The sequence below is a fragment of the Dermacentor silvarum genome, chromosome 4 (genome assembly GCF_013339745.2).
Source record: "Dermacentor silvarum isolate Dsil-2018 chromosome 4, BIME_Dsil_1.4, whole genome shotgun sequence".
Lineage (NCBI taxonomy): Eukaryota > Metazoa > Arthropoda > Arachnida > Ixodida > Ixodidae > Dermacentor > Dermacentor silvarum.
In genome coordinates this window covers 2952681-2977424 of record NC_051157.2, presented here as the reverse complement: position 1 = coordinate 2977424, position 24744 = coordinate 2952681, and the positions used below count along the sequence as shown (strand labels likewise).

At 52.4% G+C, this 24744-nt stretch overlaps 1 protein-coding gene across 2 annotated transcripts in view; it reads right to left on the bottom strand.

Annotated features, from left to right (window-relative positions):
* Window positions 1–24744, bottom strand: part of LOC125945148 (transmembrane protein KIAA1109 homolog) — a 303684-nt gene that overhangs the window by 217986 nt on the left and 60954 nt on the right. For both annotated transcript variants that reach the window (XM_049666733.1, XM_049666732.1), the window contains exon 8: window positions 20209–20379. In XM_049666733.1, the coding sequence (XP_049522690.1) occupies window positions 20209–20379 (171 nt within the window). The remainder of the gene's footprint in view (window positions 1–20208; window positions 20380–24744) is intronic.

Genomic DNA, 24744 nt, shown 5'->3' with positions numbered 1-24744 from the left:
GCGGACTTCAGGCAAGAGACGACGCGAGTCTCCCCATTTGCCCGGCGATCTGCCTCTTATGTTCTTGTCCCAATCCGCAATACGTTCGGGGTCTGCGGACGCGCTGGGTAATGAAATGAGCCGTTTCTTTCCGCGTCTCTGGGAAATCGCTGTTTCGCGACCTGTTCAAAGTTTCTTTAGACAGACGAGTGCACACATAGATGCAAAAAACCCACTCACAATAAGAAAAGACTGCAACGAAAGCGGCAGCAAGGCGAGAAATGAACTAAGCATTGCAATCGACGCGTAGCAATCAACGCATCGCAAACGAACGCGAGTCGAACACCGCAGGATTTAGCATGGTGCCGACAGGCATCGCCGTCTGGTGGCCCGCGGCGGCAGGCATCACAGCCCGCGCCACCGTCCCGCGTTGGAGACTCTCGGTGGACGGCACACTAGAGTATATTCTAGGCACTATACGCAAGCCGAGCGAGCGATATGTCTCGCATTGGATTGGATTTCCAATGCATATTAGTTGCCAGACGACGTAGGGGCTGCGAGATTTAAAACCGAAACTTCCTGATGTTGCCCTTTAGTCAACACAGCTTGTTTTCATGGGCATTCGTAAGCGAAAGGGCCTTAAATATCAGCATGACTTGCGGAGGTACATCGTTAATTTCCTCTAGCGGAACAAATCCCATGGGATTTTCAAGGATTACAAGGAGCCCACGGGTATTCAAGTAGTTTCAAGGGCCCTTGAACTTATACTGTCAATATCAAGGATATTCAAGGATTTCAAGGGGCTGTGCGAACCCTGGGCACCAGTTTCGGGATTATAATTCCCGAACATTGTGGAGACATGCATTGGCGTTCCAGCTACTTTTGTGCTAAACGGCCGTGGTTGCTTAGTGGCTATGGTGTTGGACTGCCAAGCATGAGGTCGCGGGATCAAATCAGGGCCACGGCGGCTGCATTGCGATGGGGGCGAAATGCTAGAATACCCGTATGCATAGATTTAGGTGCACGTTAAAGAACCCTAGGTGGTCTAAATTATTCCAGAGTCCTCCACTATGGCGTGCCTCATAATCAGATTGTGGTTTTGGCACATAAAATCCCATAATCTTTATATCTATTCATACTTTTGTGCTTCGATGCATAAAACGAAGTTTTGTTAAGAAGTGACTGGCACGCCAATGCATTTCTCCGCAAAGTTAGATAATTAATATCTCGACACTGGTGTCAGCCTGAGAATTAGTCCCAAGTGGATCCGAACTCCATGGCTAGAATTTGTAAATTGCAACATGGGCCATAAGATAATTAGCTAAAATTTAATTGGTTAATTTTGTTTATTAGTCGATTATGCATTTCAATTTTTTGTGCAAGTAAAGTCCGCCTCTTCGAGTAGACGAGCTCATGAACTAGAATTGTACTATCTGCCTCAGGCCACCTTTAAAAATTTTGGAAACTGTCCACTGAAACATCTTGTATATAGAATTCACTCAGTAACCGAAATGATGCCAAGCCGGATTCACTCGAAATCAGAATAAATAGAAGTCTAGAAGTCATGCGCAGCAGTGCTTATACTCGAACTCAAAGTAATAAAAAAATAAAAGAGTGTAGTTTGGCCAGGAAGGCGAAGCAGTATTAGTCATAGCGAAGTAGAAGACAATTACACGAAGGAAGATTCTTACTGTGTAAATCCGTGTAAGGATCGCACCCATGTAAGGGCCGCACCCCCAACTTGACAGCCAGTATTCAAAAAAAAAAAAAAGACATCCAACCGAGAAGCAATCGCGTTCCGTGCACGGATTCTGATCAGGCTCCAGAGCAAATTGTCGCGCGCATTGTCGCGCGCAGCGTACTTTCGCGCGTCGCTACTGGATGTCGAGAGGAGGTGATCACGGAGGATTACAGTGGATTTCATACTCGTACTTGGAAAAATGAGGTCAAATGGCCCGGTCCCATGAAAGGCCTGTCAAAATCACAACAGAAAATTGCGACTCTTACACGAGTCTATACGTTAGTTATAGTGGCCATATAGATTGTAGTAAACATTGTGGGGATTATGGAAACCGATAATTCCGCACGTCCAGAGGCGCGCCAGGAGACGCGAGTAGAGCAGACGCTCCTTGCACGGTTCTTATGCTCGGGAAGGCCAGGCGGCTTCCCGGCGGCGCGAGCTCACCCCCTCCCTTCGAACCGGTCACATACGTAGACCGTCACGTGGCCGCGGAGTCCCGCGCCCATTGGACTGAGCCAATAACGAGGCGGGGCGGTCGCGATCGGCACGACCGACACACGCCGGGGACGAGGGAGACGACTGCGAGCCGCGACGAAGGACGGAGCTCAGGTAACCATCTTGTTCCCTTCCTTTGTCGTGCCCTACCTCGTTCGACCACGCTCGACCCCGACGAACATCGAGGTCGGCTCTATAGCCTGCTTCCAAGCGAATTCCCCCTGGAGCAATAAACCCTGTTTGTACTTGTTACACTATCGTGCGTTGTCGTGTTTCTGCCAGTCCTGATACCGCCGAACCCCGGTAGTACAGGGCAAGCACAAGGGAGTTGGCCGTCAAGCCTAAGCCTTAGGGACAAAGGCGGCTTGAGAGAACCCGGAGACTACAACATTCACCTAAAATTAAAATAGCAAGCATACTGTAACGCATGGACCATGTAAACCTGTAAATACCTCACTGGTGTGGGATTGAGGGTTTCGCCGGCGCCAATGTGCGGGTTTTACCTTCTCCTGCTGTCCCGGTTTTTTCCCCGTCCTCTGCGTAACCGGTTCTCGCGGTGGCGCTGCGCACGCAGTGGTTTGCGGCGAGGGCGGGCCGCTGACGTCACGGCAGGCGCGTTTGGCTGCTAGTGGCACCAGCGTGGCTCTCTTATCTCCGGACCAGCGCACGGTACGTACATGCTTTCCTCTCGTCCGCCGACACCTTTGTGACTAGGACTGGAGCTCGCGCACGGTGCCTTTTCCCCTTCGGGGAGCGCGTACTTTGTGCTGATCCTTTTCCAACGTTAAGCTGACCCTAGTGCTCGCACGAGGTCGTACCACGCCGAGCCGCACTTGCCGAAAGCCTAAGCCGAAGGACATTGCCCAAGCTTTCACGAGTGGACCCATTGGTTATCGCCAGAGCAAGTAGCATAGTCGCTGGGACATTTCCTAGCGGCATGTCCCAGCTTGAGCCTGTGCCCTCGCCGCGACATGCTATAGGCGCCTGTTATTGTATTTTTGCCCTTGGTGCGGGACCCCTTTGGCTCCCCGCTGCGCGGGCGTTTGTGCAGTGCTGGTGCCGACGGATTCAATAAACAGTTTTCGTTAACTCTGGGCATTATTGTGTTTTTGCGTGCGTCGCTCGGTAGCCCTTTGCGGCCTGAGCTCGCGCGCAGCGGTTCTGGAGGCGACGACTGCCCCAGCCCTGTGGCTCACTAAGCTCGAACCCGCATTGGTTGGTCTCCTGTGAGACACCAAGAACCCACACTGGATGACCTCGAGCACTCGCTTTCACAATGCAAGCATTATGAAGAACGCCGGCAGCAGAACCGGACAGTTCGTACAGCCGCACGATTCACCGCAACTCCAAAAATTTGATTTATTATCATTATCTGCCTAATTTTATGTCCACTACAGACGGCCTCTGTCAGTGATCTGCAATGACCTCTGTCTCTTAACTATGCAACACTAGGGGTGTGGAAATACAGCCCTGCAAGGAAGACAGCGCACATGAAGTTAGCAGCCATCCCTGCTCGCCCTTTATCATTGCACCCACCAATGATTCCCAACAATGAGATATGGCACGCCGGCCTTGTAAGCGTCAGCCGCGCAGTCATTCACAGCTACGGCAGGGCTAGAGGAGAAGACTCATGCTCTCCTTCCCATTCGCGTTTGATTACGTCACCTACAACTAACCCGAATATTGAGCGCGTGGGAAGATAATGCCCATCAAGCTGCCATCCTTTTTGGCTGACTGTTCCGTGCTTTTTCCCGCACCCACAGTGTATGGGTCGCACATTTATATGGCTTTTAGATTTGATACGGGACATCATGGCGACGACAACAGCGAAAATTTGCCTAGACTGCAAAAATAACTGCTTGTCATAAAGCAAGAAATAGAAAATTGTTAGCAAAGGGTGTATTTATATACATATATGTACATATATGTACATATATATATATATATACAATTGTAATGAAGAAGAACGCCGGAACTTAGGCAGCAGGATTGCCAACAGCATCACGTGCCGCACAGGCTCGAGCTTTGAGATTGCGCTTCGTGAAACGCTCGACCCATCATCGGCCTTTCATCGAATAAACCTCCTTTATAATTGGTGGATGTGCTGGGTACCCCTTAACTCTACCATCCTGGAACTCTGCACTCGGACGCTACCTTCCACCATGCCAAACGCCGAACCGCAGACACTCCCGTCACCGCCCGTTCTGTGCGCTGGGACTATCCGCCAGCGGGCTCCTACCATCTTCAGCAGGACCGACGACAACGACGTTGAAGATTGGCTTGCGTCAAGCGAGCGGGTAAGCGCTCATAAGAAATGGGACAACTCGACCAAGCTAACCAACATCGCTTTCTATCTCTGGTTTATTCATGGTTCTTTCTATCTCTGGTTTCTATCTCTGGTTTGTGGAGATGCGCGACTCTCACGCGTCTCCTGTAATCCGGCTTCACCGCGTAGCTAAGTGCCGACGGCGGTCGTGGTGGTTGCGGCGCATTGCGAGAGATGGCGCGAGTGTCGCGATGCTAACGCCACCGAACGGCGGGGTGACTTGGGAGAAAAAGGTCAACGGCGCTTCCTCTTCGGCTGGGGATCGGCGACCAACACGCAGGAACGCGTCGCGCGTGCGCCGGCCCGCTTCGCGCGACCGTCGCGCGAGGCTAAGAGCAGGACACCGGTATGGACGAACACAGATCGTTCGAACGCGCCACCGTTCGCCTGACCGTACATGTGAACGACTAGGCAATGGTGTCACAGCATGGGGCGAACATATTCGCTCGCTATCGGGCCGCGGTGAGTCGAACTTCCTTGATTTGTCGCGCGCCCATGTGAATGTTCTATGCATAGTAATTCGGCTAGCGTGTATTAGTGTATGAAAGGTGCAATAAATGTCCTTTTGATTGTTTGCACTACTGTGTTGTCGTTCCTTTCTCCCAAGAGCACGTGTGAGACCCCACACATCGAAGACGTCGATCTGTGCAAACGCGTCAATGCCACCATGTCGGAAGCGGACCGAATTAAGCACATCATGAAAGACATTGATAATGATGCGTTCCAAATGCTCCTGGCCAATAACCAGGAAACTGTTGCCGACGTTGCTACCGTCTGGCAGAGCTACTATGTGCTACGCAAGCAGCGAGCTTTGACAAGGCCTTCTCCTGCAACCAATGCGTCAATCTCCAGCCTGGCCATTGGTTCCGACCAGGCGTCGTTGCTGACGCAGATCAAAGCCTTTGTCCGAAAAGAAGTCGCACGATAGCTGTCCTTGGTACCCTTCACCCAGGTGCCTGCCAGTCCTTTGCCTTCCACTCTGCACAACGTCATTCAAGGGGAAGTCGATGAAGCACAGCTGGTTGCACCACAGCAGCCACTTGTGGCCGCTCTGCTCACTTATGCTGCGGTAGTTGCCAGGCAACGCCACGAGTCGGTACCACTTTTTCAGTAGCCCATGCGCCGTCCTGCTCCTCCCGTCTCCTGGGTCAGCCCTCCTGTTGCCAACCCATGGTGCATGCACGACAATCGGCCTATATCCTTCGCATGTACCAGACACGTCGCAAGGTTCTGCAGCCGTGTGCAAACGATCGGCAATGATCTAGAGGCGCCTAGTTACCCGGTCAAGTCCAATGCTCCCCACACTCCATCCGACCCACCACCAACTCGTACTCCACTTGATCTTCCTCGATTTGACCATTGCCACTCGCCATCCCCGCGTCATCGGTTGCTTTCACCGATGCGGCAGCGGCCCGCATCCAACGACGAGGGAAACTAGACGACGCAGTTCCCGAGGCAATAACTGCGCCAGCTTCGAAATGCCCAAGTCCTCATTCCTTACCTGCCAATGATAAATTGACGTGTTTGTCGAAGGTGTAGCTACAGTTGCTCTACTCGACACTGGCGCAGCTGTTTCTGTTATGGATGCCAAATTTTGCCGAACACTTTGTAAGGCGACGCCTCTTTCTGGATTGTCACTTCGGACTGCAAGTGCTCAACCAATCGAACCAACCGCAGCATGTACAGCTCGCATGAAGATTCAAGACGTTATGTACACTGTAAAGTTCGTAGTACTCTCATCATGCTCTCACGCAATAATTCTAGAATGGGGTTTTCTGTCTTGCCACAATGCTGTCATCGATTGCATTCGCGCTGAGGTTGAATTCTCCCAACTCAGTGACCTCGCCTACATAGATCTTCATTCGCCCGCTAACTTGTAGTCAAGGAAGACACCAGTATACCGCCTGCTCATCGGCACTTGTACCACTCTCATGTGGTGCTATCTCCTCCGGAACGGTCTTCTTCACGCTGTCCGACCTCTTCGTTGCCCGAACTCTTCATTGCCCGAAAAGCCCTTCCTCTGTCTTTTGCTACTCTTGACCTCACCGGCTGTTTCAGCACAATGCCGATTTATAACCCAATTTCATCCCCGCTCACACTGCTTCGTCACATTATCTTTAAACAGCTGCTTACTGATTACCTCAAACTATAACCTTATAATGACCGTACTGTGTTTTCCTTCTTTCGCTTTTTCTTTTTTTCTTTTTTCTTCTTTTCTTGCTTTTGCATTGTATTCGGTGTGCCGCGAAGTTTTTCCTTTTTTTTGTGTGTGTTCCTTTTTTCTTTTTAGTTGTGTTCTCAAATGAAATCTACAGGCTGTAGGAAATTGTAACCATGTCTATATTCCTATTCTTACCTCCTGTAACCCCCCCCCCCCTTATGTAATACCCCGACAGGGGTCCTTAAGGGAAAATAAATGATGATGATGATGATGATGATGTTGATGATGACAAATGCCTTGGCCACGTCGAGACCGTCGATTCTATGCAGATTGTCTCCGTTTCCGACGAGGCGTCCTCTACGGCCGTCCTTGACCTGAGCGCCCTCTCTGCTCCTGACCCAACATCTACGGATGTCTTTACTTCATTTATCGACGAGGCTCTCACACCTACGCAGCGATCTCAGTTTCTTACCATTCTGGAGCACTTCCGAACTTCTTTCGATTTCGCCCAAGAATTCTTAGGCCGCACATCAACAGTCGAGCACCACATCGACACTGGCTCCCACTCACCGCTGCGCCAATGTCCGCATCGCGTATCCACTACGGAACGCCATGTCATTGCAGACCAGGTCGACGACATGCTCCGTCGAGGTGTGATTCAACCTTCACAGAACCCGTGAGCTTCTCCCGTGGTACTTGTCACAAAGAAAGACAGTTCCATGCACTTCTGTGTAGATTTTTCGCGCTTAAACAAGATCACGCTGAAAGATGTTTACCCACTGCCGCATATTGATGATGCTCTGGACTGCTTACAAGGCGCCGAGTTCTCCTCATTTGACTTGCGGTCAGGCTACTGGCAAGTCCTGATGGCGGAAGCCGATCACCCCGAAACTGCCTTCATTACGCCAGATGGCCTATATGAGTTCACCGTCATGCTTTTCAGACTTTGCAACGCTCCTGCTAGATTCGAAAGGATGATGAATGACGTTTTGCGCGGCCTTAAATGGAAGATCTGTCTATGTTACCTTGACGACATCATAGTGCTCGCCACTGATTTCGCAACACACCTCCGCCACCTTCAGCACGTACTCAGTTCCTTGACCAATGCCGGTGTGCAACTTAATCTGAAGAAATGTCGCTTTGCCACAAGCAAGTTGACGATCCTCGGCCACGTTGTGTCTACGGATGGCATTCTTCCAGATCCCGAGAAATTACGGGCCGTCTCTGCGTTTCCTAAGCCCACTACAATGAAAGAACTTCGCAGTTTCATCAGCTTGTGCTCTTATTTCCGGCACTTCATTCAAAACTTCGCATCTATCTCATCACCCCTCACGCAACTGCTTCGTGGTGCCACAGACCTCTCATCGTGGTCCCTGCATGCGACCATGCGTTCTCCACCTTGCGCCGTCTTCTCACGACGCCACCTATTGTTCGACATTTTGACCCTCAAGCCCCTACTGAAGTTCATGCCGACACAAGTGGAGTAGGCCTTGGTGCTGTGCTTGCACAGCATCATCCTGGCCACGCAGAATACGTCATGGCTTATGCGAGCCGCACGCTCACCAAGGCAAAGGGCAATTACAGCGTCACGGAAAAGGAGTGCTTGGCCATCGTCTGAGCATTTGGCAAGTTTCGCCCTTATTTATATGGCCACTCTTTTGACGTAGTGACCGACCACCATGCGCTGTGTTGGCTTTCGAATTTAAAAGACCCATCTGGCCACCTCGCTCGCTGGGCCCTGCAAATCCAGAAGTATGACATACGTGTGGTGTATTGTTCCGAACGGAAGCATTCCAACGCTGGCACTCTTTCCTGCTCACCGGTTTCCCCAGAGATCACTCGTGAGTCCCCCTCTGAGCGCACATTGTCATCTATTGACTTTGACACTATTGCTGCCGAACAACACAATGACCCCTAGACTGCATCACTTTTCGACCTTCTCTTGGATCTGTCAACAGCCCCAGCTTCTCGAACACTTCGGCACCAGGTTCCGCATTTTGCGATCCGTGATCAGCTGCTGTACCGGCGCAACTATGCCCCTGAGGGACGTACGTGGCTGCAAGTCATCCCGAGAGCCTTGAGATCAGAGATATGTTCCTCTTTCCACTCAGACCCCCAATGTGGCAATGCCGGCATTTTCAAGACGTAGGAACGACTTCGGCACCGCTACTACTGGCGGGGTATGCACACTTTGGTTCGGAACTTCGTCCGTTCTTGCCGTGAATGTCAGCAACACAAATTCCCGCCGCACCTCTCAGCCGGTGAACTCCAACCCCTGCCATGCCCATCTCAACTCTTTGAACACGTTGATGCCGATCTATATGGGCCTCTCCTCTTGACTACGTCCGGCAACCAGTGGATTGTAGTTGCCGTTGACCACTTGGCACGCTATGCAGGGACTGCTGCCCTCCCAGCTGCTACTGCACAGTAAATCGCCACTTTTATACTGCGCCGTTTTGTGCTTCTTCACGGAGGCCCTCATGAACTACTAAGTGATCGAGGCCGTGCATTCCTGTCTAAAGTCGTGGAAAAATTGCTTGCTGAATGCGCTATTGTTCATCGCACATGCACCCCCTATCATCCGCAAACCAATGGTACTACGGAACGCTTTAATTGCACCCTGGGTGACATGCTTGCTATGTACATTGCATCCGACCACTCCAATTGGGACCTAGTTCTTCCATTCGTCACCTATGCCTACAATACTGCTACGCAAGCCACTATCGGTCTCTCCCCCTTCTATTTTCTTTATGGCCGTCATCCTTCTCATACAATTGATACCATTCTGCCCTACCACCCAGACGCATCAAAATGGCGGCCAATCTTGGATGCCGCAAGACAAGCTGAAGAATGTCGTGAGTTGGCCCGCCGCTTCACTTCGGATGATCAGAGTCACCAACTGGACCCCAACTTTTCTACCAGGAGACCTCGTTTGGCGGTTCGTGCCGAACTGCACACCAGGACTTGCTTCAAAACGTCTTCCTAAATACGATGGACCACACCGCATTTTGCAACAAACTTCTCCCGTCAGCTACCTCATCGAGCCACCGACACCGATTTCTGACATGCGTTGTCGCAACCGTGAAGTCATCCACGTCCAGCAGCTCAAGCCGTATCATGATTCTGTTGTCTCATCTTCAGACTACGTCGCCAGGATAGCTCCTTTTTCTGATGGGCCAATTGTAATGAAGAACGCGTGGACTTAAGCATGTGGGGGTCTTCCCCAACCCGTAGCGCGTGTAATCGCAGCTACGCAGGGTTCGGGCGAATAAGGCAACAAGCGAGTCAACAACGTTTATTGCTGTCAGCAATAAAACACACTTGCAGAGGGAAGTCCGCTCTGTATAATAAGTAATAAAATAGGCTTGCCTCGTCGCGTGTGGTAGTCACGCGAACGAGGTCACTGACGGGTTTCAGCGGGTACATCCGTATCGGCAGGTAAGTCAAGCGAGGTCAGAGAGGCCCGGGGGTCTCTCGGTCGCGCTCTTTTATATCTTTTTACCTTTCCGCGAGGGGAGTGTCCTCCTCGCCCGCCGGATACTTTCCCTCTTCCCGCACGGGCGCGCGCGTCGCGAGAGGCGAACGAGAACCGGGAGAGGGCAAAGTGCATTTCTCCCGTGTCCGCCTGGCTCACGCGGCGCGCGTTGTGCGCGCACGAGATGTCCGCCCGGCTACCGCCGCGTGCGCAAGCGACGGGCGAGCGCCCGCGGGAGAAGGTCGCAGCGTGTGCTCTCCACATCCTCCCCCCCTTAAGAAGGCCCCCATACGTTGAGGCTGGCACCTAGGGACGTCCGTTTGCCTGAGTACCCGCCGAGGTTGGCGACCGAGGAAGCGTTGTGGTGATGTGGCCCTCAACTGGCGGACACTTGATTCCGACTCGGGGGCGGCTGGTCAGCTGCACTGCTCGGGCTTGCGAGGCGGGATCGTTGTCGGGGCTCGAAGGTGGCTCTCAGTGCTGCGCCCTAGGTGTCAGCTGCACTGGAGGGGTGGTCGTCTGCCGGCCGCCGGCTTGCGGTTCGTGCGGCTCCAAGGCCGGCGTAGCGCCGTCAGTACTGCACGGGCGTCAGTTGTTCCAGCGCGTACTGCAGGCAATTCGCACGGCCGTATCTCGTCTTGCTCGGCTCCTGGAAATTATTAGCAAACTGCACGAAGCGGCACTGTGATCAGCAGCAAAGTTGGCCGTATCCGGGAACCCCGTCGACGTCTGTTAGGAAGGGAACGTTCGCAAGAATCATCACCAATTCGAGTCGCAGCACAAGATAATCACCGCACTGTCCCTCACAGCTGTCTTTGGTGAAACCGCACCCCGCACACCCACGCGTCGAACGTTCACGCCACATTCCCGTCGTGGCCTCGACGACTCGTCGTCCATACTCGGCGCTCCGTGGTCACTAGACGTTCGCTTCCCCGGCAGGAACTACCAAGGTGCCAGCCCGGCGCGGCTGTATGCTCACGCGGTACGCAACGCCACCCGGACTTGCGAATGTTCCTTGCAGTCGTCGAGTTACGCAACTAGCAGTCAGATTACTTTCGCCTTCTACGCAAATTGTAGCGCAGCTTCGGGCTCGCCGTTCGGTTCTGACTGCTCTCTCCCACCGATCGCGGTTGAGGGAGGGCCTTATCGTCATCCCACTGCTCATCACGCGGCACGCAGCGTTTCAGGTCGCATACGTGTACCGGTCCGCCGATCGGCTTTCCTTTCTTGTTCTCGAGCCGGTAAACAAGCGAGGAAACCTTCTCTCTCACTTGATACGGCCCGGTCCACTTCGGCGCCAGCGAGGCAGCGAACTGTTTGCTAGCATCGCTGAGAACGTGCTGGCGTCGAAGCACCAGATCGCCCACTTCGTAGTGGACGTTCCGATGCGAGCAGTCGTACTGCGCCTTCTGCTGTGCCCTTGCAGTGCGAAGATTACAGCGTGCTTTATGTAAAGCTTCCGTCATCTTGGCACGTAGATGCGTCGCGTATTCAGCTCGTGCTGACAGCGCGACTGGCATTCCACTGCGATCCGCGAGAACCCTATCCATCGGATTTGGCAGCTCTCTCCCCAGGTTGAGAGAAGAAGGCGCATACCCAGTCGAGCGGTTCACTGTCGATCGCAATGCAAACCCGATCTCTGGAAGGTAGGTATCCTAGTCCTTATGCCTTTCAGAGAACGCGACAAGCATGTGCTTGATGTTGCGATTGACTCGTTCAGTGGGGTTCGACTGAGCATGGTAGGTTGTCGTTTCCTTATGCTTAATGCCCAGTGCGGCGCATGAGTCAACGAACACCTTTGCAGTGAAGTAGGACGCATTGTTCGTAATCAACTGCTCCGGAAAACCAAACCTGGTGAAAACCTCCATCAACTTATCCATGATCACCCGTGCCGTCAGTTTTCGTAGGGGGAAAAGTTCTACCCATTTACTGAAGTGATCCGTGACCACCAGCAAGAATTTGTTCCTGCTCGGTGTTGTGGGATACAGTCCCATGACGTCACATGCCGCGATTTGCCAGGGAGTCTGGCTGTCGATAGGCTGCATGAAGCCGGGCGGTCGTCTGCCTCGGGGCTTGACGCTTTGGCACACATGACACGATCGGGCGTAGCGAATCACGTCCCGTTTCATGCCTGGCCAGGTAGCGAAGTGACACAACTTAACGTAAGTCTTGGGGCCGCTCGCGTGCCCAGCGATGCACGAGTCATGAAAGTAGCGTAGCAGTGCTCCTCTCAACGCGCGCGGTATCACCACCTTAAACGCCTCACTTGTGTCGTTCTCGGTGGGAATATACCTCAGCAGGACGCCGTCGGAATTCAGTAGATAGGAATCCAGCGCGCTCACAGCATTACCAGCTGTTCCTGAGCGCTCCGCACCGACAGCAATACCAGCTGCCTCCATGTGCGCGGCGGCCGCGCCACTCGGCTCCCGGAGCCCGACGAGCACTTTTCGACAAAACGGATCCTTCTGCTGAGCCTCGAACAGCTCCTTTCTGCTGAAGACAACTCCTGCGGAACCGACAACATCTACGTGGTTCACGCTCTCACCCAGGATTGACGGTTGTTCCGCGTCCCTTACTCGGGCTACGGCCAGGGTTTCTCCCTCGCCTCGGACTGGCGCTCGCGAAAGTGCGTCCGCTGCGGCATTGCTTTTTCCTTTGCGGTAGCGCACGGTGAAGTCGTAACGCTGCAGCAGCAGTGCCCAACGCGCCAGGCGGCCACTCGGCTCACTCAAGCGCCTCAACCAAGTGAGAGCCATGTGGTCAGTCTCAATCGTGAATGCCACTCCGTCGACATAATAGTCAAACTTTCGCAGGGCGAAAACTATCGCGAGACACTCCTTCTCTGTCACCGAGTAGTTCCTTTCCGCCGGCGTCAACGAACGGCTCGCGAACGCAACCGGTCGGAGAATGCCTCTGTGCTCCTGAAGCAAAATTGCACCTAGACCCAGGTCGCTTGCGTCTGTTTGAATCACAAACTCCCTGTTCAAGTCAGGCAGCTGCAACTCTGCTGTGTCAACGAGCACCTTTGTGAGGCCGCGCAGTGCCGCCTCCTGCTCTTGACCCCAAGTCCAACGCTCGTCTTTCCTTAAGAGCTTCGTTAAAGGCGCTTGCACTGCCGCGCAGTCTGGAATGAATTGGCGATAAAAGTTCACCAATCCCAGAAAGCGTCTCAGTTCGCCGATAGCTTTCGGCGACGGGTAGCTCAGTATAGCCTCGAGCTTATCCTCACTCGGCAGAATGCGGCCGTTGTCCAACCTGAATCCCAACAGCGTTATTCTGTTCGCAGATATCCGAGCTTTACTCGGGTTCAACGTGATACCCGCGGACCTCAGCCTGTCTAGGACGTCTCTCAAGTGGCGCAAGTGCTCGTCGAATGTTTTCGAATAAACCACTATGTCATCGAGATATGCGAGAGCATGTTGCCACTTCGCATCTCCTAGAACTCGGTCCATCAACCTCTGATAGGTAGCAGGAGCTCCGACTAAGCCAAAAGACATTCTTTTGAACTGAAAGAGCCCGCGGTGACAAGTGAAAGCCATTTTCTCTTTGTCACGCTCGTCCATTTCGACCTGAAAATATCCCCGACTAGCATCGAGCGTCGTAAAGTACTTCGCCCCGCCTAGGTTAGATACTAAAGAAGAAATGGAGGGTAGAGGGTACGCATCCTTCTTCGTAACCTCATTCAGCCTGCGGTAGTCTACACAAAGGCGATAAGTATCGTCCTTCTTCGGGACTAGAACTACCGGGAAGCCCCATGGGCTGTTCGACCTTTCCACAACGCCTGTGTCGATGAGTTCGTCTAAGGCGCTGTCAAGTGCTTTCCGTTTAGTCAGGCTTATCGGCCGAGGATTACATTTCCACGGCGCAGCGTCACCCATGTCTATCCTGTGCCCGACTAACGTAGTGCGGCCCGGACGGTCTGTGAAAATCGCGTCGTATTCGTACAACAGCGATGACAGTCGAGCCCTTTCTCTCTCCGGCAGGCTGTTGACCTCTGACAAAAGTGGGTGCGCTGCCCCTTGCAACGCCGCGGCACAATGTTGTGCCACCGTCTCTCCGTTGCTTTGATCGTCTTTACCGATTACGGTTTGCTCGCTCGGCTGCGTGTGGCCCGCTCGCGCCGCACCCGGAGATTGGCGTGTCTCCGCAGGCGCAGGCGCTTTTGCGAAACGCTTCAAAACACCCGTTCCGTTCTCCCGGTAACCTCCGCTGGCGATGTCTATCAAAATACCCGACTTGGTGAGAAAGTCTCGACCTAAAATAACAGGCACTGACATACCGGGAAGATGTACGAGGCGTTGTCGCCTGACGCGTCTCTCCCAACGAATAACTAGTCTAGCTGCACCGCTCGATTGTGCTATGCCAGAAGCAAGGCGGAAAGTGATGTCACTATCTCTTAAGCGGATATTGTTCTCGCGGAGATGCTGCAACACCTCGTCACCAAATAAAGAAGCGCTTGCCCCAGTATCCAATAATGCGGCAAACTTCTTTCGGGCTATCGTTAGCTCGATGAACGGCGCCTGCGAGTCCGCGACATCTCCTACGCGACAAGCCAAAGGCGCAAGTAAATCGAAATCACTGGTTGTGTTCGAGATCGCCGCCCGGGACCCAAGGTGGATCACCGGCGGCCTCGCCCGTTTCCCGAACCACGTGCTCGACCTCGGCCCGGCGTACTTGTGCAGTCACGGGCGATGTGCACCAGTCCGCCGCACTGGTAGCAACGGCCACCGAAGCCTCGGTGGCGTGGGCGCCCGTCACTCCAATCCGCCGGGCCGTAGCTTCCACGCTCAGCGGTCGGCATGTGCCGCTCCTCCGTTCTCGCATTAGTCGCAAGTTCCTGCCGCGGCGCACTGCGTGCCGCGTTATGCTGTGCTGTTTTCAGCGCGTAGGCGTACGGGTCCAAGGCGCGGTCTGATAATTCCCAACCACGCTGGACCTGCTCGTCGGCGAACGATGCCGACGCGTCGACCCTCGGGGAATGTGAAGCGATCCCGCCGCCGTTCCACGCGCAGCGAGGCTCGAGTGACAGCGCGGCGTGTGGAGGCGGACGGTATGCTCGCGCCGCGAGGATGTCCCCTTGGATGCGCTTTGCTACGGCGGCGAGCTCGTCTAGGTCTTTGAACCTACATCCCCTGAAGTAGGCCGTGAAAGTCGGGTGCGCTTGCCGTGTGACGCGCTCGACTTTCTAGGCGTCGGTGGCGAGGGGGCTCGCGAGACGATAAAGTTCGTCCATCGCTCGAACATACTCCAGCAGGGACTCGTCCGGATGCTGGGTACGCAACTCCAACTCTCTCCTCAAACGCCACTCGTAGTTGGCCGGAAGAAATTCGTCGCGGAAGTTCGCGCGGAACTCTTCTACCGTGCGGGCTCTGTGTCCGGCCAGTCGGAACCAACGAGCCGCCTGTTCAGTCAGTGAAGCAGGGACCACGCGCGCGAGAAGTTCGGCGTCTGAAAGCCCTGTTGCTTGCTGATAATAGTGCAGACGGTCGAGGTACTCGTTTGCACTAGTGCGATCGTGGTACCCACTATAGGTAGGCACGTCTACCTTAATTCGTAGTCGCTCGCTCTGCGACGGGGCCCGCATTGTGTTCTGCAGGGCGCCGGCTAAGCTCTGCATGACTTGCAGCGCATTCTGCAGCATTATTTCGCTTGACGGAATACTACCGCCCGAAGGTTCGGACGCATCCGCAGCTTGCGTTGAACTATTTAGAGGCATAGGTGGCTCTGAGTCCGCGGAACGAAGCGGCGAGGTGTTAGGCGTGTTAGGCCTACTTTCAGGCCTAAACCCTGCCAACGTGGCGTTTCCGCGATCCCGACTGTTCCGCGTGAAACACTCAAAATCAAAGCTACCGGTTTGTTCGGAAGCTTCCGCCGCGTTAGCACTAGGCCTCTGATTACCTGCCGCGACATCCGACAACATAAACAAATCTGGAAAGTCAGACAAGCCCGTCGCCATTGTTTGCTGCAACTTCAGTAGTCCCAGCTCCAAAAAACAGAACAAAAAAAAAAAAAAAAACTCGCCGTGTTGCCGAATTCGCCCCACGTTGGTAGCGCCAAATGTGGGGGTCTTCCCCAACCCGTAGCGCGTGTAATCACAGCTACGCAGGGTTCGGGCGAATAAGGCAACAAGCGAGTCAACTCAACAACGTTTATTGCTGTCAGCAATAAAACACACTTGCAGAGGGAAGTCCGCTCTGTATAATAAGTAATAAAATAGGCTTGCCTCGTCGCGTGTGGTAGTCACGCGAACGAGGTCACTCATGGGTTTCAGCGGGTAAATCCGTATCGGCAGGTAGGTCAAGCGAGGTCAGAGAGGCCCGGGGGTCTCTCGGTCGCGCTCTTTTATATCTTTTTACCTTTCCGCGAGGGGAGTGTCCTCCTCGCCCGCCAGATACTTTCCCTCTTCCCGCGCGGGCGGGCGCGTCGCGAGAGGCGAACGAGAACCGGGAGAGGGCAAAGTGCATTTCTCCCGTGTCCGCCCGGCTACCGCCGCGTGCGCAAGCGACGGGCGAGCGCCCGCGGGAGAAGGTGGCAGCGTGTGCTCCCCACAAGCAGCAGGATTGCCAACAGCATCGCTCCGCAGATGCTCGAGCTCAGAGACTGCGCTTGGTGAAACGCTCGACCTGTCATCATCGAATAAATCTCCTTTACATTACAGTCGAATCTCATTAATTCGAACGCGCTTAATTCGAACTTCCGGTTTATTCGAACTGACGCTGTGGTCCCGTCAAAGTTATGTGTATTCCAATGGGCGAAAACGCCTGGTAATTCGAATGCGAAAGCATTTGCGATGGTTAATTTGAACATACCGCGCACCAACAATGCTTTCAGCAGCGCGCCAAATCACATGGCGGCGCCTCCGACTGGCATTGCTCCGAAAAGCTTAGGCGAGACCCCTCAATGCCGCGCGGAGAAAAAAAAAAGAGAAGAAGAACCGAGGCGGAAATTTCACTCTCTCAAACGGCAAGGTCGTCGTTTCTGCGTTGCGCCAGAACATGCGTGTACGTACCGACGTCTCAATCAACGCAGCGACGCAGAGGGAAGCAACGGCGGAGGCCCAGTCCGGCCAACGAAACTGCCTCGCTTCAATGGCAGCATGGCAGCAAACGAAACTTCAGGGAGCGGGCTAAGCTGGCGCCGGGCCGGCAGGAGCGGCAGCGCCAGCACAACGGCGGGCGCGCATGGAGACAGTCGAAGGTGAGGGAGCTACGAGGGAGTTGAAATGGAGCGCGAGGGGAGCCACCGAAGCCACTGCCATTGAAGCGATGGCATTGCCGAGGCCAAATCCGCTTCCCTGCCGCCCTCCTCCCTCACCTTCGATGGTCCCCGCGCACGCCCATCGCCGTGCCGGCGTCGCCCACTCCCTGAAGTTTCGTTTTCTGTCATTATCGGGAAGCGAGCGTTGGCCGGCGTGGGCAGTTTCGTGGCCCTCGCTCGCTATGTGCTTGTGAACTGTGATATTTCACGACTCGCACGGTTCGTACGTCGTGCTATGGTGCTCTAATACTTCAGAAATAAGTCCTTTCCTTAATTCGAACTTCTTTTAATTTGAACACATGTTCAGACCCCTTCCAGTTTGAATTATCGAGATTTGACTGTATATATACATGGGTAGGTTTCAGAAAGCTGGTCGGGCCCCAGCCGCCCCCCCCCGCTTGTGAAAATGAACACGTGAAATGAACTATGGCTCGAACGTAGACAACCTGAGACCCTCCAATCTTGCCCGAGTCTGCTTCCTTCGTGCCTTGGCTCAAGCGCGCAGAGCTGCGGAGGAGCAACTTTGCTGTCGTCGTTGTCCAAACGCCGACAGCTCGCCATAAGTGCATCAGCATGCCTTTATTTATTGACCACATTTGTTAACCTCGTTTGTATATTGACACAAATTTATGGAATTTCATTATATCACAGATAAATGATGCACTCTAAGAACCTGCTAGGGGAGCTGACATGAAATTTGTAAAGAACATTGAGGCCCTCATGATTTCATTTATAGCGCAGCAGTGACAGGTCTGAACAGACGTGTTTTCTATTTTGGTGTCAATGAGCCAGTCAGCAATGATCATTTCTTATGATAGGACATGTAGGTCTAAGTTGAGCCGCCTTTCACCCTACTTGCCGACAGCTTTCGCCATGTTTGTCACATTGTACACCTCGCATTTCCACAGCTGAAGCGGATGTCCATGGTCACAACGACTGTCGGCTACAGATCCCTTAAAATAATGAAAGTGATTGTAACTTGCGCGCGGGGTGGGACCGCCCAAAGTCACCTTGGAGACATTCTTGGAGCAAGTAAAATTGCATTTTGGAGCAGGTTGGAGCAGAGTATATTTCATATTGGAGCCGGCAAATTTCAATTTTGGTGGAATAATGGAATATGGCAGCGCACTTAAAAACCACAATGAAACAGAGAATAAACTAACACAAAGCACGTAGTAGAAGCACGCCTTACAGCTGTAGCATACTAGAATATGGAAGAGTGGGTTGAGCGGCGGCACAGCGCGTGTTTTCCTGTCAAACAGAAAACATCTGTGGAACTACGATCAAACTATATATTCTCGCGCCAACACTCATGACGATAGCGGAAAATGTTCACAAATTATGCGGTCCAATCAACGCGCTAACATAATTTCTGGGTGACCATGTCACCGCAGACCCAGAGAGCCGTATAGTCAACCCTGGGCTGGTATAACGTAAAACTATTCCAATGTCGTTACTGCGATAGCAATTATATGGATATTCCAGGCGCATTTATGCCTCCATCGTCACCGTGATGTTCCGTATAAAGTCGAGGGGCGATAACATAGTCGCCACGCGCCGTATGCTGTATGTGCCAGTGGCCAGGAAGGAAGCGCCAGGAGGGTGAGCAGGAAGGAAGCGCGCCATCTTCGGTCGCGCGCAAGGAACCGTGGGAAGAGGGGAGGGGGGCGTTCTCAGGCGGCTGCTGCGTATGGCACAGCAGCGCAGGCTCTATCTTTAAAGCGATCTGAAATGAAGACAGAGCATGAGTGCTCATAGTTTCCTGCGCGCAGTGTTTTCGCCGCTAAGTTCACAATGAAGGGAGAGACAGCATGAAGGTCAATTCGCTCGCTGCTGCTGCATGCTTCCTCACTCCAGCCCTCAGAACGAGAGTTTCTGTGGTCATTGAGTGAGGTGTGCTCATGTTTGCTTCTGTGTGCGTGACACCATGCTTGCTAATTTAGTTAGAAAGCGAATGCTTACTGATAAAACTATCCTTATCTCGTATAGCTGTCTATTAATTTTCCATCACAATCGATGCTTCGCCTTTCGGGCGAATGCTACTTTTTATCCCAAACCCGCCATTAGGCCTTCGCCTTTCGGGCGAATGCTACTTTTTATCCCAAACCCGCCATTAGGCCTTCGCAATATGTCAAAATGGCTCAGGCTTCGCCCCTATGGGCATAAAAACAGACTGGAATATTTTTACGGTATACTGGCCCTGGGGACAGAGACGGCCACCCGCTGAACACGCTGCAGAGCGTGCCTCCCTAATATCTAGTTCGCTCGCATTGCTCTCAGCCTACTTTTTGTGGTTTTGCGCCTCAGCTACGCAGCGTCGCGCCGCTCCACCCGCTCGACCATATCTTAGCACACCCTAAATACAGCCGCCCTTTACCATTTCGACTGCAGTGACAGCAGCCGGGAGTGGCCGCGCACACGTCGTCCACTTGCCGGAAGTGCCGAAAAGTCCAGTGTCATAAGTGCGAAAATCAGGAGAAACTGTGCGGGAAACGTCGTCGCGCGGTCTGCAGAATGTGAACGGCCACAATCTTTTTCAGAGAACGAATGCGCTCGCTGTTCGCAGCCACTGCCAGAGCACACATGCTGAAGCCGTTCCGCCGCAGTATGGCGCAATTTTGGTCAATTTTCTGTGTTTGGCACAGTTTGACGCAAGAATCTGCATTTGTATTAAAATGGCGCAATTGGAACAGGAGTCCCACTCCTGCTTGTGGTATTTATTCTTTTCAGCGCAGCTGTTTAAGTGTGTTCTACAAAAGACATGTGACACTTACACCAAGGATCTCGCTCTCCAGTAAATTTCTGAAAGGCAGACTCGTTGAGGCTTCCAAGTGAAAAAGCTGACCAGTCACTCGAGTAGTGTAGCCTTCCTCAACCACTTGCCAGGGCAGGGTCAGCTCTAAGTACGAGCCTTGCTTCACCGTCATGTGCACAGCATTGGTCTCCTGCAATGTTATCATCAAATAAAGACATACCTCAACCAAGTAAGGCAAATTGCAAATGAAAGGCTATTGTATAGAGTATACCAAAACACCGGACTAGTATTTAATTTGAGGAGTGAAGTAGATCAGCATGCAGAAGTTCGATCTGCATTTCTGTTTAATTCCCGTGCATCAATCTAGGTATGTGCACCAATGCTGATTCCCTGCATGTGAAGCACAAAAGCAAGGATGGAACAGCTAAGAACCAGGTGCACTACTGTGGGCACCCACTCTGAAGAACCAGCAGGCAAACTACTAACACAGTGGGTATGTATTCTCGGACAGTGACTTTCAGAGATATCACTTCTCAAATCATCCACTGCTCAGTGTACTACAGCACACAAAAGTGGTCATAGTCTGAGAATACCACCCCTGGTTACGCATGCACCACCTTGGAGCCTCTCTTTCTCTGGTGAGCACTGCCCCTCAACAGACATCTGTCAAAGTGCGCTGCGCCAATCAACCGTCACAGGGATGTCTTAGCCCTACCCAAGCTTGCTTGCATTCTCAGAAAGGTGCAATGAACAGCTAATGTAAAGTGCTCAGCGATTGAAATGCAATACTCGGAGAGCGTGGCTGCCAGCATTTTTTGTGCCATGCGTGGGTGCTTGGGACACCGTGCTACTGCACTTTTGCATCCTATAAAAGCAAGAGTCTTTGTGATGCATTTTGACTGTATTCGGCTCATCAATGATCAACCCAGCGCTCATTGATGACGCAAAAAGTGCCGGTCGCGATGCGCTCCAAGTATAGCATTTCAATCACTGAGCAATGCACAACATGCAGCACAATGAACAAGTATGATAAACAACACCCATGACTGAAATAGACAAGCTTTCACTCTGCATCGTTGCATCACCACCTCAAGAGGACTTGATAAAATGCACCGATGAAGTCTGAAGAACAAGTGACGAGCGGGAAGCAGCACGCTCATTTTATACACTCATGACGTGGCGTCGAAAGTCCATCGCAGTAGACACAGCACTGATGAAATTTGAAGGGCAAACGATGCACGGGAGGCAGTGCGCTCATTTTATACACTCATGATGTGGCGCCACCTCCTCCTCCTTGTCTGCGCCGTCACATGCCCAATGACGCAAGCACTAGGCCATGCCTTTAGTCAGCTACATGGCTGCGACGTGACGTGTGCAATCACACGCACACTAGGCCTACCTTTAGTAAGCCAAAACTGTTGAGCCGCCATAGCACCGGGCAAGCGTGCCCGTCTAGCACCCCAGAGGCCTGGGTTCGATTCCCACCGAGACCCAAATTTACAAACTTTTTTTCTTTGAAAGCCATTAATTTACTTTGTTTAAAGACACCTCCCTGAGAAATGTGACACATCAATCCGACCATTTTTGATGTGTTTTTACTACTTGCGGTGTCAGCCATTTTTGGTACCATCGCTTGATCACGCCAGATTTTTCGCCTCATGGGGAGACTACATTACATTTTAAGATATAGACAATAAAAAGTGTGCCTAAGTCCAAGTACACACTGAACACACTTGAGTGGTTGAGTGGCCAGCAGCGAATGCAACAGCATCCATAACTGCTACCTCGAGGTAACTGCTGGGTTCCACATGTGTTTCTCTTACAGGCCCACGTACCTGGCAAGGGGAATGATTATGCATGGTCCCATTGCAGCGTTAGCCTGTGCTTTTTTTTTTTCTTTTTTTTCTTTTTTTGTGTGCAATAGGTGGCGGCCAACTGATTCCATCTGTTCATGAATTTAGAATTTGTGAGCATCTTATTATGTGCATGCGTTTCTATTATGTTCCGATTGCTGTACTTGCAGTCATGCAAGCATCTTTTTTTTTTTTTTTTATATATACTACACCACAGTCATTTATTCACCTTTATGTTGAAATGTACAAAATGTAGTCACTCAGTAATGGCCAAGATAACCAGCAGCACTGGCAAAAAATATGATGCAGATCAAATGCACTTGCTGGAATCGGCATGAGGGGAACCTTTCACACAACATTCAATTAAATTCTATTAAACAAACTGCAATGTGTACAGTTGTCCTTATTTCATGCGACGCAACACGTACTCTTATGCAATGTTTGCTTGTGCACCACACAGGTCACATAATGTAATCTATACATAGCTCGGTGAACTCACTAAAACGTCGGCTCACTAAGACATGGATCTAACCATGAGGCTGAGTTCGTGTAAGCCTGGCTGAGTAGAATTTTGGTGAATATGAGTAAGAGCAAGCTCGCCGAGTAAACTTTTGATGAATATTACCACGTGGTAGTCAGGGAAAGGTCAGCTGAGTATAATTTTGATTAATACGAGTCAGAGCAAGCTCAAATGAGTATAATCTTGGTAAATGTGAGTCGGAGCAAGCTCGGCTGAGTAGAATTTTGATGAATATTAGTCAGAGCTAGCTGAGCTGAGTATGATTTTGGTGAATATGAGTCAGAGCAAGCTCGGTTGAGTAGAATCATTATGAATATGACCTGGAGCAAGCTCAACTGAGTAGAAGTTTGGTGAATATGAGTCGGAGCAAGCTCGCCTGAGTAGAACCTTGATGAATGTGAGTCGGAGCAAACTTGGCTGAGTAGAATCATTGTGAATATAATCAGAGAAAGCTCGGCTGAGTAGAATTTGTGGGGACTGAGGGAGGCGCCGGCACCATTGCGCGGGCTTCACCTGTTCTGCCATCCCTCGCCTTCGTTCCTCGCTCGCCTTCATTCCCCGCCCGCGCCTAACCGGTTCTCGCGGTGGCGCTGCGCACGCAGTGGTTTGCGGCGAGGGCGGGCCGCTGACGTCACGGCAGTCGCGTTTCGGCAGCTAGTGGCGCCAGCGTGGCTCTCTTATCTCCGGACCAGCGCACGGTACGTACATGCTTTCCTCTCGTCCGCCGACACCTTTGTGACTAGGACTGGAGCTCGCGCACGGTGCCTTTTCCCCTTCGGGGAGCGCGTACTTTGTGCTGATCCTTTTCCCAACGCTAAGCCGACGAGCGGTGCCATTAGTGCTCCCGCGAGGTCGTACCCCGACGAGCCGCACTTGCCGAAAGCCTAAGCCGAAGGACATTGCCCAAGCTTTCACGAGTGGACCCATTGGTTATCGCCAGAGCAAGTAGCATAGCCGCTGGGACATTTCCTAGCGGCATGTCCCAGCTTGAGCCTGTGCCCTCGCCGCGACGTGCTATAGGCGCCTGTTATTGTATTTTTGCCCTTGGTGCGGGACCCTTTGGTTCCCCGCCGCACGGGAGTTTGTGCAGTGCTGGTGCCGACGGATTCAATAAACGGTTTCTGTCAACTCAGGGCTTAACTGTGTTTTTGGCGTGCGTCGCTCGGTAGCCCCTTGCGGCCTCTGAGCTCGCGCGCGAGCGGTGCTGGAGGCGACGGCTGACACAGCCCTGTAGCTTGCTAAGCTCGGACCCGCGGTGGTTGGTCTCCTGTGAGACACCAAGAAACCACAAATGTTGGTGAATGTGACTCAGAGCAAGGTTGGCTGAGTAGAATCCTTGTGAATATGAGTCGGAGCAAACTCAGGTGAGTAATGATGGGATATGGTTTGTGAGGTCTCATACGTGCTTTTGAGACAAACGAACAACACTGTAGTGCAAACAATCATAAGGGCATTTATTGCACCTTTGATATACTAATACACGCTAGCCGAATTACTATGCATAGAACATTCACATGGGCGCGCGACAAGTCAAGGAAGTCCGACTCACTGCGACCAGATAGCGAGCGAATATGTTCGCCCCATGCTATGGCATTATTGCCTAGTCGTTCACGTGTACGGTCACGCTAACGGTGGCATATTCGAACAATCCGTGTTCGTCCATATCGGTGTCCTGCTCCTAGCCACGCGAGACGGTCTCGCGAAGCGTGGATCGGCGCACGCGCGGGATGTCCGCATCGCTCACCGACCTCAACCCGAAGAGGAACAGCCTTCTCCCTTTTGCGCCCGCGTAACCTTCCGCCGTCAGGTGGTGTCAGCAGCACAACACTAGCGCCATCTCTCGTAATACGCTGCAACTCCGCCGCCGTAAAGCTACGTGGCAAAGCCGGATTACAGGAGACAGGAGCCATGCGGGAAAAACAACATCAGGGGATACGTGTGAGTCGCGCAATCCCACAGGTTATACGAGTTTATGCAGTAATACGTGTAATTACAAACTCAATTACATAGGCATGGCCTATGCTCCGTGATGTGTCTGCACACTTTATGAGCTGAGGACATGCAAGAAACACCCACACTTGAAAAGATGCTATCATTCACAGGAAGGGATGCAACTGGCTGACTTCACTGCACAATTTTGATCTGCTTTTGTTTAATGTGTTATCTACTGCTTATAAAAACA